Source organism: Calidris pugnax, unplaced genomic scaffold (genome assembly GCF_001431845.1).
Source record: "Calidris pugnax isolate Ruff unplaced genomic scaffold, ASM143184v1 scaffold51, whole genome shotgun sequence".
Lineage (NCBI taxonomy): Eukaryota > Metazoa > Chordata > Aves > Charadriiformes > Scolopacidae > Calidris > Calidris pugnax.
The window spans coordinates 4806450-4818613 of NW_015090797.1; the positions used below are offsets into that span (position 1 = coordinate 4806450).

The 12164-nt window shown below is 45.2% G+C and overlaps 1 protein-coding gene across 2 annotated transcripts in view; it reads left to right on the forward strand.

The window, feature by feature from the left end:
* MAPRE2 (microtubule associated protein RP/EB family member 2) overlaps positions 1-12164 on the forward strand; it is a 106984-nt gene that overhangs the window by 32573 nt on the left and 62247 nt on the right. Inside the window, exon 1 of one of the 2 annotated variants that reach the window (XM_014936973.1) lies at positions 7-245. The exons of the other annotated variant lie outside the window; for it this stretch is intronic. Coding sequence (XP_014792459.1) covers positions 127-245 — 119 coding nt within the window. The 5' untranslated portion in view covers positions 7-126. Of the gene's footprint in view, positions 1-6; positions 246-12164 lie in introns of those variants that run through there. 2 annotated transcript variants of the gene reach the window in all.

The following is a 12164-nucleotide window of genomic DNA, read 5'->3' on the forward strand; positions in this document are numbered from 1 at the left end:
GGAGAATCGGGAGCTGCCGCCGCCGCCACCGCCACCTTCCGCACAGCAGCAGCCACAGCCGCAGCACACAGCAGCAGCACACAGCAGCAGCGCGGGGGGCTCCGCGGAGCCGCGGGGGGAGCGCCAATGCCCGGACCGACCCAAGCCCTGTCCCCAAATGGCGAGAACAACAACGACATCATCCAGGATAACGGGACCATCATCCCCTTCAGGAAGCACACGGTGCGGGGGGAGCGCTCCTACAGGTACGGCGGGGAGAGGAGGAGGAGGGGGGGGAAGGGTTGCATAAGACGGGTGGGATACAGCCCCCCCACACCGTCCCCCCCTTCCATCCCGGTCCACCCCCGTTGTAGCCCTTTCTTACCCCCCCGCCATCCTCCTGGTTCCGCCGGAGGGCCGGGGGGCGGCGGAGGTGCTGGCATTGTGCTGGGCTGGGAAAAAGCGTTTTTTTTTTTTTTTATTAGCCACTTAAAAAATAAAAAAAAAAAAAAAAAAAGGAAGGAAGGAATGGGAGAAGCCCGCGCAGGCAGCAGCAGCCAGCTCCCCCTGGAAGGAGCCGCAGCACCTCGCTGCGGATCTCGGAGGCGGCGCCGTGCGGGAGGCGGCGGGCGGGGATGGCGGGGCGCGGGCAGCCCCTGCCCGGCTGGCAGCCCGCACCGCCCGGGGGAGGGGAAATGGGGGGGAGGATGGGGGACAGGCGCCCCCACACCCCCTGGCACAGCGCTGCGGGGGTGACAGGGACCCCCCGCTCATCGGGGGGTCCATGTCCCCCATTCTCCCCCGCCCCGCGTTGCTTTGGTGCGGGGGGGGGGGAGGCGGCTCCATCCGCCCACCCCCGCCCGCCCCCGCGGCGGTGGGAGCCTGCCCCATCTTGTATTTATTTATCGGTTTGGTTCTTTTAATTTGGTGGGGTTTGGGGAAGGGGGGGGCACGTCCTTTGTCGCAGTTGTAGGCATTTTTGATGAATCGCTTGGCATGCACTGCTGGCAGCTCCTCTGCATTAACATCTCTGACAATATGTTCCGGCAGATAAGCTCATTAAAATTGTTTGCATTGTTTGATAAGGGTCGCGGCGAGGCCCGGAACGCAACTGGTTTGATGTGCTCCTTTGCTGCCTGACCCTAAGGGCCATCAGACGGCCAGTAGCTCCCCTTATGTTAATACACAGTTATTTTAAATGCCGCCCGGATGACAGCAAGCAATGCCTCTGCAGAGAACACGCCCCTTAAAGCCGATTTTGCAAACCGCAGGAAATGATGCTGCTTTCAAATATCTGACTAAAGTGGCGAGTTGTACGCTCCATTAGATGAAAACAAATGTGGATGGCTTGGCTTGTTTGTCTGAAGAAAATCGCAGTGGCGTTGTGTTTTGTTGTTTTTTTTTTCCTTCTGCTGAGGAATAAGAGAGCTGCTACTGGCGTAGCCAACCTGCACGGTGACTCATTGTTGATCGCCCACCGATGGGTCATCCTGAAACACCTCGGAGATCCAAGTGTGTGCTTTGTTTGAATACCACAGAATTAACTCTGTCCCTCTCTCTGAATCTGTTGCTGTTTTGGGTTATGAAGCCTGGATGCACGCGTTTAGCACAAAGTAGCAACGTTGCTTTCTGTAAAGACCTATTTCTGCGTGCAGGGAGATGGGAGCTCTCACTTTCTGAATTTCGGCTGAATTTCAGCTGAGCGGTGCAAGATTGTTTTAGAGGAAAGCTGTATTTCCATCGTGTGCCTAAGCAGAAATATGGAATAGATCTGAAATGAATTATCATGCATCTATCTTTAGTTATTCTGACGTGTCATAGGTGCTACTGATTGCTATCTCACCGGTGTCCTTCAGAAGCGTTCTTGGAAAACCTCTGTGTTGTGTTTAGTGATGTGGTTTTTGGTTTTGTCAGAGTTAGGTTGATGGTTGGACTAGATGGTCTTAAAGGCCCCTTCCAACCTAGACAATTCTATGAATGGGGTTCTCCATTATCCTTTTGCAATGTCTGCATGCAGTTTTCTGCAGCTGTCAACAAGTCAGTTTCCTTGTTCTTCTGCTTGTCATATCGTACATTGAACTACCTCTAGAAAAGGCACTTTGTGAAGCTGCTGTGCCCATGATGACAGAAATCATTATATCACTTGCCCAGTTTTCCAGAAAGAGTGAATTTATTCTGCATTTGAGTAGCCTTTCATCCGGAGGAGTATTCCTTAGTCTTGTAGAGCTCTGCACCAATTGGTATTTGTATCTAGAGCAATATAAAGGAATTCAGAACTGTTAATGTTGCATGTTATTTTGAGGCACTAAATAAATAATCCAATTAAATATTTTCAGAAATAAACCTTTAATGCAGAAATAAAATCTATGCTGGGGAATCCCATTTAGGTTGTCTTTTCCTTGTGGAAACCTACCCTGATCTACAGAGTCATAGCATTCAAATCTGTTGATTCTCCAGCTGTGAGACTGTTTAGTTTTAATCTGTAGCTCTAAGTACTTTGTGACGTAAATGTCAACCATAGCAGAATAAAACCTTAAAGAAAATGTGAAAACGGGGTGAAACTCCTCTTTGATACTGGAATATTATATAAAAATACTTGATAGCTAGGCTAGTTTTCATAAAAATATTTGATAGCTAGGCTAGTTTTGTTCTTGCTTGGTTTGATTTGAAGCACGAGATCATTAAATAAAACTTAATCTGGCTTAATCTGCCCTCAGTATAGTCCCTACTGCCACGCTGGACTGTTGGTGCCATGCTGACTTTGGAGCAGGCTGATGGAGCAGCCTGTGGAACTTCCATATGACACATCAAGTTGTTATGCCTCTGATTGTTGGGCTGGTTTGTTCCATCTGCATCTGGAAACATGAAATAAATATGTCATTAAACAGCGCCTGAAGCATGACAACAGATCAGCAGTTCTACAAATCTAGAAGTAGGTACTTTGCTCAGAATATACTTCTGTGTAGTGCTCCTCTGCTCTTAAGCTAAACTGTGCCCACCAGGTGTTTAGAGGTTCAGTATTTGCCTTTCAGTTTTCTCGCATGTAATATCAGAAAAGTTTTTACATTTTTACTTTTAGCATACTGTGTTTCATAGAAAAAAATTGTCTAACAGTTTAGATGTTCTTGTTTAGATGTTCCCAGACCTTAAAAAAAAAAAAAAGCTTTACTGTCTCAAATATCAGCTCCTACCAAAGATTTGATATCCAGCTCCACAAGCAGATTTAGAAAGAGGTGAGGTTTATACCATTTGGCAGACTAGGAAGCTGATGTGAAAGGAGTTGTCCTGAGTTATCCACTGACTTGAGGACACAGCAGGGAATTGAACCTGTACCACATGAGTCCCAGCCATGTGCTCTGTATGCAAAGCCACAAATAGTTTACTCCGAGTCTTCCAAAGGACATATTATGTTTTGCAGACTGGGATGGACAGGCCTGAGGTGTTAAGTTTCTCATCCAGCCTCACTCTAGCTGGTAAATGGAAACCAGGCACTTCAGCATAAAATTTAGTCACAGGGAGATGTTACCTTTCAGAGTAAATAACTCTAATCAGTCTGTATTTCTCTAGTGAAACGCTGTTTCAGGCGCTCTGGATCAGGAGACTGACTTTAAAATTTGATTGGAACTGAGGTGTCATTTTGTTGGCCCAAAATAGATTTAGGCTCGTTTCTGTGAACAGCATTACATTCAATTGTAATTTTACTTGTCTGGTCAAAGAAGACTGAAAAAATACAACGAGAAACCAAATCAACAGCCGTGTGCAGGGCATGTCTGCAGTGATATTTTTTTTTTTGCCAGACTTTAGGCATATTGTGTGGTTGATTGGCTCATCATGTTTTTTAAAGCTAGCTGTACGACGAGTTTGAGCATACCCAGCCTAAATCAGTCCAATCTAAAAGGGACGAACTGTTGTTCCCTCCTTTGCAGGATGCTGCACCTGACTTTTGGTTTATCTGTGTGCTGCTCAAAAAATGGTTTTCTGGTCCTCTGTACACTGGCTAGGCTTAGTTTTATACCCAGAATTTTCACAAAGGGTGGGGGAATGGGGCTAATTTCCTGATTATTTTTCTTCAAATCACTAAGCTGAAAGAAATTAAACAAAAATAATATTTAGCAAGGCTCAGTGTCGCCTTGCTTTTAGAAATCACTAAGCTGCCCATGTGCTACGGTGCAGGGCATAATAATGAAAGCTGGACGGAAGCGGTGATTTCCTCTCCTGCTGCCGAGATACACTCTGTAACACCCCACGGTATCTGGCTGCTGTAGTTTGCTGCAGTGGGAGCTGGGAACTTCCACCCTGAAAGTTGAGATTTACGTTGAGAGCATAAATATCTGGCTTGCTCTTTGCCTTCCCAACTCCCCATGAATCGCCGGACGCAGGCTGGCCCCGGGTGGCAGGGAGCATCCTTCCCTCGGCAGGACGTGTCCCTGCCACCATCTCTGGTGACTTGGTGGCTTCCACACGTGTGCAGCTCTACTCACTCAGGGTACGAAGGGAGACTTCGCCTTACCCTGGGCAGAGGCGTTTCTTGCTCTAAAATTAGATTGCATTGAAAATGGTAAGCAGATAATTCTACTGAAGTAAGAAAGATCATTTGTGTTGTTAAAATTCATAGATTGAGGCCCAAACTTTTTCTGGCTGGGAACTGGGAAGAAGATAGAGGGTAAAAGCGGTGAATTGTCTTTTCACTTCCTCGTGTAGCTGGGCATGACAGTCTTCAACCTCAGAAACTGTAAATGCTGGTCCAAGCAAATGCTACTAATTATATTAGTAACTGAAACATTATTTCCAGAGGCGTTTGCTCTCGGCCTGACTGCTCCTGTGGCACATCACGAGAATTTTGTCCTAGATTTCACTGGAAGCAGGAGGAAGGCAATAATAAATGTTTGTTTCTTTGTTTAAAAAAAAAAAAAAAGCATAAATCACACCCTATAAACTTGGCTTGAGCTTTCCTAAAAATGATGTTTGTGATAGCCCCCTTGTCTGTCAAGCATGTGGATTGACAGCAAGATAGTTATTAGCTATCTAAGAGAAGACCCTCCTGATGGTTTACAGCCAGCAGCTGGGAGCCAGCATAAGAGGTACTGTGCAGAAATCTTTCCTTGGTTCCGGTGGGCTTAGGTACCCTCTATTTTCTCTTCTTTCACTTTCATAAAGCTGGCTTCCTGCCACTGCTCTTCTGCTTTAATCCTGTTTTCTGATTAGGGACTATTCTGCCTAGGGAGATCTGTTTTGGTGGGGTATCTTCTGCTGGGCAGGTCCAGCTCTTGAAAAGTACGGGGTGAAACTGTTTGAAGTTTACTGGGAATCGTGTGTGTGTGTAAATGTCTCAGAGGGTTATGAGGATGATTCTGCTTGATACTGCATCAGTAGTCTGAAGCCTAGATAGTCCATCCCTGCATTAGTGGTCTACCTCTCTTGACCTGGATTTAGGTCTTCCTTGAAGGAAATGCCATCACAGTGTTTTGGAAGTTGAGAGTATTTCATAAAACCAGGGGCTACCAGAGAGGTAGCTTTATGGAGGGGGGGAAGAGAAGGAAAGAACGCTCCACAGACAGCAGGGTTCGTGTAAGGAAATGAAAGTAACTTTCAGACAGCACCATCTTCTCAGCTTGCACCCAAGTGCTCTCACCAAAAAGGTCTGAGTGCACCTCATTTGCACCCAGCCTCCATGGGTTTCGGAAACATCCTGTGGGTGGGAGGCTGCATTCTGCTTCGTGTTGTGTGGTGTGGTGGTGGTTGGTTATTTTTTTAAAAAAACTACCTTGTCGAGCTGCATAGCAACAGCCCTGTGCTTCTGGCACACTAAGGGAAAAAGGAGCGAGTTGAGGATATGTGAGAACTGAACCTGATGCTGTCACTTTTAGAAATAGACATTTTGGCTTCTGCCTAGTGTTTTTAATCTAGCCTGCCTAGAAAACAGGCACTGAAAAATATGCTGTGTTGTGAAAGAAAGGTGATGTGGAGGTGGGGCTGTGAACCAGGAGAGACTGATTAAAGCTATTTCTTTGAGGTTTTTTTTTTTTCCTTTGCTGCAGGAACGACTAGTTTGAGGGAGATGGAGATACCTCATGAGAGGCAGGCTGGATGACAGGAATGTTCTCCCAGGTGACATACCTGGTCTAACCTTTTGAGATACAAAACTTCTTTTGGGAGGCAGTAAGAAAAAATAAGTGTAGTAGGTCTGCATTTCAAGCCTTGGCATTTGAACGAGCGGCTTTTTAAAAATATCTTTGAGGTTTTGGCTTTGGGGCTTGTGGGGGGAGGCTAGTTTAATTTGACAGTCTTTTCTCCTTCCTCATGCCCAAAGCTAATTACAGCAAAGGCTTGGTGAGGAAGAAGATAAATCGTGTGCCAGCCTTTTCATTTCGGAGATGCAACTTTCAGCCTTTTGTTTGATAATTGAAAGCGAGCGTGTCTTGCCACATCTGTTCTCAATCACACAAACCACTGCACGGGATGGCACAAAGGCTGTGGGGTGGTGGCAGCGGCGGGACTCGGGCTGCACCGGGACAGGGTTCGGATACCTCCTTGCTCCCTGAATCCTGACCTCCAGCCAGAGGCACTGATCGCTCGCTTCCAGTATCCGTGCTAGGGAATGTAAATGGAAAACATCCGTGTGTCTTCTGTGGATGGTGTTAGCTAAGCTCGGCATAGCTGTTTGGGTCTTGCTCAGATCTCTGCTGCCTGACTCACCGATAAAGCATCTTATTCATATTGTTTCATTATAATCAGGTGGGAGGGGAAGGGGAGTATCAGCTATAAAAGTTTACTGAACGTGCATTTAACTGTTGGGGTTTTAAAAGTAGTGGCTCTTCTATCTTTAATGCAGTTCTGTTGTCTTCGTGCTATTGCACGTTTAATTCAAATCTTGCCTGTAATATTTTGACAGAAGTTTGTCTGCTTTTCTGGTGGTATACCAAATTATTAAATATTTGTTAGTGAAGGTTCTGTATATTGAAAGCACACCCATTAAATGGCTCAGCTTAGCCACTTTGAAATTATTTCTTATTTCCCATAGAGTCCTGTGCTCAGTGGAGGGTGTGTTTGTGTTGGAGCTGGTTTTTTCGCTACGCTATCCAAACAGGAAATGTAAACATTAATCAGTCAGTACAGACTTAAGGATGTAGCTTCCGTAGGAAATCCTACAACTCTGCCAGATCATTGTGCCTGGAGGGGAATATGCCACGCAGGTCATGGTCTTTATCTTCTGGCCTCGCATACGGTCGCTTTGCATCGCTTACACCTATTGAGCGGGAGAGGGAAGGGGTTTGAAATATGGGTGAGGTGGTGGAAGATGGAGCCTGTGAATCTGGATCCTGCACACGTGGAGGGGTGAGGACAGAAACATCGGTGTGAGCTCATGTGAATTTAAACAGAAACTTAGAGTGGTCTGCAAATTTATTTAAACAAGCTATGTAAACTGAAAAATTCTCAGCTTGGAGTTTGTTCGGGATTTCTTCTGTGTAAAAACTGGGCTCTTCTCCAGTGTGGCAGTTGACAGAGTAAAGGAATAGCTTATTTTTCTCTAATGGTATAGTATAAAGCAATGCTGTACGTTCCTGTTTTTCCATATGGTTGTGTGTATTGTTTCAGGGGTGTAATTTTCAGTATTATGTTTCTTGGTTATTTGGAACCCCGAGAGCTAGTTAATGAGATCTGTGGACTTCATTTCTATCTTTTAGGAGTAACTCCAGTGAATTTCCCCCCCTAGAGCAGGGTTCCTTGGTTCCGTAGTACTGTACAGATTTCCTACCCAAGCAGCTGTAATTATTCAGAGATGCACATGAATGCAAATTCTTGCCTGTCAGTCTGGAATGCAGTGTTGATGCTCAGAAGGGCTTGCTGGCAATATGTATTAAACAATTTTGGGGGGATGAAAATTCATTTTAGGCAAATTTTACATGGTTGTTATGCTTCGCTTCTTAAGGTTAATCTCTGTGGAGCTAGTCCAGTAATATCATGAATAGGAAGCCCTGAAATATTTGAAGTAGAATACGCATTTGCTTTACTTATGGATTCAGTGTTATACAAATCATAGCTTATTAAAATAACTATACAGTCTGTGAGTAATTGCTTGTATGGAAGTGGAGTACATAACCCAGTGATAGGAAGGTCCCATAGGAGCTCTGGTGGACAGAAGGGCTATGGTGTGTAGGAGTGCTAGGAGCATGAAGGCAGTGAAATGATAATTGGTTGAGTAGAAGGGGTACATTTTCCCAAAAGGCCAGCATTCATGTGTAAATAGCTGTTCTGTTGAAAACCTTGTTATGCGGAATGGCATTAATTATATTTTACTGAATTATTGTTTGGGGTCCATATCACTCCTTGGCCATGGTAGTGTTTCAGAGTTATGTAAGATGTAGATTCTGAACCAGGATCTGAAAACAGTGTTTCAGTCATGTTGTGCCAGTTGTCAGAATCAAGGAAGCATAAAGAATATTTTCTTTTTTTTTCCCCTTTAATATTTAATATTTCTTCCTGCAGAAGTCTGGCTCTCCAATGGACATTTTTAATCTCTGGTCCCCAAGCGTGAAACAAGTTTCACAGCAACAGGGGTGCCGTAGAACCACCTTGTCTCTTAAGCAGCTCTGTTTTTACTATGGTGAGGGGATTCTTTCCACTGCCACCTTAAGCACACTCTCTCTAACTGTTCCTGAAGTGCTTTGCAATATGGACCTGGTGGAGTTGGTAAGCAAGATGAACGTGAGTCAGCAGTGTGCTCTTGCAGGGAAGAAGGCCAACCCCATGCTGGGCTGCATTAGCAGGCGTGTAGCCAGCAGCTCCGGGGAAGTGATTATTCCCTTCTGGTGCTTCTGAGATCACAACTCGCATACTGTGTCCGAATTTGGCCTCTAATTTGAGAAAGACAGTGACATACTGAAGTGAGAGGGACACCAGGATGGTCGGGGGGCTGGAGCATGTTAGCTTGTTGGGTCAGCCTGGAGAAGAGATAGCTCAGGAGAGGGGAAGATCTCATCGCAGTCTTTAGCTGGCTGGTGGCAGGGGGTGTGGAAAAGATGGAGCCAGGCTCTCCTCTGAGTTGCACAAGGAGAAGATGAGAGGTGATGGCAGTAGCAGCTGCAACATGAGAAATGGCTTTAGATAGTGGGACACAAGTTTTCACAGAGCGGATGGCTAAACACTGGAAGAGGTTACCTGAGAGGCTGTGTCCTTGGAGACACTCAAAACTCAGCTAGACAGGACCATCGACAGCCTTCTCTTGCCGGCTCTGCTGTGAAGAGGAGATTGGAGCAGGTATCTCTGGAGTTCCCCGCTTACCCAAGTCACTTTGTGGTCCTATTCTGTAACTTAATTGGCATAAAGAAGCTCTGGTGTTTGAAACACAGTACGCAAACCAGTGGTGGAGTCAGGCACTTTAAAAGTGAAAGGAATATCATATGGTAACAAATTTAGTACTGCCACCGAGGTGAAATCATCCTATGACCAAAGGTTTCAAAGGGAAAAGAAAAATGTGTGTATGCAGTCCCAGTTCTACTGCATCAATTTCAACTGTTTTCAAGCTTGGTTCTTGCAAAAACTGTGTTTCTGCTGCTACTGTAGTGTATTAATTACTTCATATTGCAATCCCTGCAATTTAGTACTCGGGGATGACCAAAAGTTCATAGACACACAGTAGAGCAAAGGGATAGTTTTACTGTGTCATAAAATTAATTATGTACATTACAATTAAAGATTATGTCTCGAAGTTAAAAGCTGAAAAATTACTCCCTCTGCTTTTAATGGAGTGTGTATTTTTTCATGCAGAAAATATTAGTGTTATTGATAAGTTTAATCTGCAGAAAATGCTTAGCTGTAAGCACAGCTCTTAAATTGTCAGGTGTGTGTTTGGTTTGATGGGCTTTTTCAGGGAGTGGTGCAGAACTGTCTTGTCGCATGACCTACAGCAACATCAAGAGGGTTGAAGAAACGAAATATTCACGTTGCAGCACAGGTTACTACCTTCTTAACTGCACTTATAGGTAGTCAAAGGTAATTCAAGCAATAAACTTTTTTTTTTACTTGTTTATTGTGGGAGTTGAACTTGGTAATGTCACCGTTTGCCAGCTGGAAGCAATACACTTTAGGAATTGACCTCAAGATTTTCCACGAAAGGAGGTCAAATCCTATTAAACAGGACATCTATGCTTCCCTTAGCTTAAGGGACAAGGCTTTACTGGGGCTCGTAGATAAAGACTGTTATAACTACCAGTAGTTCTGTTCTTACAACCACAGTTACATCAAAGGAGTAAGCACCATCTAAAGAATGTTATTTGGGAAAACAAAGCTTCAGGGATTTCCCCCTGTAGATAGGCAGGAGATTTGAAAAGCTCAAATCCAAAGAAGACTCTGACTTCACAGACCTTCAAAGGTCTGGTTGAATGGAAAAAAAAAAAAAAATCAATTTGGGGGAAGCTTTACTTCATACTGGTAGTCTCAGCAATTACGTTGGTAGTGCAACAATGGTAAAGTAAGTTTGTGGTTACTGGCACACAGTGAAAATACTACATTACATAAATCACAGATGGTTGAGCTAGCATGTTCATAAAGGGCAATTTACTCTATGAAGGATTAGTGAATTCTAGTTTCAGTTGCGCCAAAATTAATTTAGCCGTTAAGCAATTGCACTTAAAAGTTCATCCCTTTTCTAGATAGTCCCTGGTAGGATTAATTCTTCAGTGCAAGTCATTTACTGGTAATATCTTGAGCACCAGAATAATTTCAGAGTGTCTCTTTGTCTGTTATAGCATTAACTCATGAGAATGAGGGAAGAGGTCAAGTTATTTTGGTATCCAAACCCAAAATTAAGTGTCGTGGCTGGTAGTGTTAACATTTGAAATCTTGTACAAGGCAAAGGGTATTTACTTGGGGCTATTTCAACAACATCAGAGATGTCAAAACTCTGAGATTTTTTTTTTATTATTATTATTTTTAGTCTAGCTTTCACCAGTGGTGGAGAGAGAAGTGGGAGAGAGGTTGGACGCAGAGCCTAGTGAAAAGCCATGTAGTGTGTTGGGCCCATGGTCTGCAGAGGCAGCGGTGGCAGGGGATTTACAGGGTTCAGGTAGCAGATGTCTGCTGGAGCTTGGTCCTAGAAACCTGCATGTCGAGTGTTCTGTAGAAAGTTTGAACCCCAAATGGCAGCAGAGCTGTGGTAGCAGCAGGAACCCTGGACACCCATACTAGAGCTTAATATTTCACGCTACAAAAATACAGAGCTGTGTTTTAGAGAGTGATGCACCACTGAAAGCAGCTAGCACGGTTGCCTGTTGCTTCATCTCTTGTCACATGCTTGTTTACAACCGTAGGGGTAAAGGTAGCTCAAAATAAACGTTGACAACACCGAGCAGGGGTATAAGACACCTTCCTGCCAGGAGGACTTGCTCAGGGACGGAGCGAGGCTGGCTGCCTGCCTGGCAGCTCGGTGGCTCTGCTCCGGCATCTCTGCCCACCGGTCCTGGGATGGTTACACTGGCTGTGCTGTTTCTTGTCCTTTCCCAGGTGGGACACCACACGCCTTCAAAATGCCTGCTTAGAAGGCCACTTTCAAAGGGCCTTACTCTCTGCGGGAACAGGGAGTTGGACTCAATGACCCTCCTGAGCCCCTTCCAACTTGGGATACTCTGTGATTCTAACATGTGGGTATATTAAGGGTAGAATAAATGTTGCAATGCATAAATCAGTGTGTGTTTACATTTGGTTTTGACAGAATGGTTGATGCGTGATAAAGTTGTTGTTCTCTGCACCACGTTACATCGCTTGTGAGCAGAAAAGGTGGATTGAAGTTCCTCCTTAGCAAGCACAAGACCTTTCCCACGAGAGTGCTCTGTGGGTTAACTGTGCATGCCTTGGACAGCCAGGCTTTATTCAGCACAGACTGCAGCCTCCTGTTAGGAAACGGCAGGGACGTGTCAGGAGAAATTTCCCCTTGCTTAATCCTGCCGTTTTCCCTTCTTCCCAGACCCGTCCTCCTCTGCAACCCGGGGATGCTGAGCGCCCGTCTCCTGCTGAGTCACCGCCTGGCTCTGGGCTTGGAGGCTGCTCAGGCCCCCCGTCAGGAGGGACTGGATAGTATTACAAAATCGCCTTTGCCATTACGTTATTCTTGGAGTAAATCAGCGTGTGACTTTAGCCTTTCACTTCTGAATGTATACATGTCAGAGGGGAGGCGGGGAAGCGGGGGG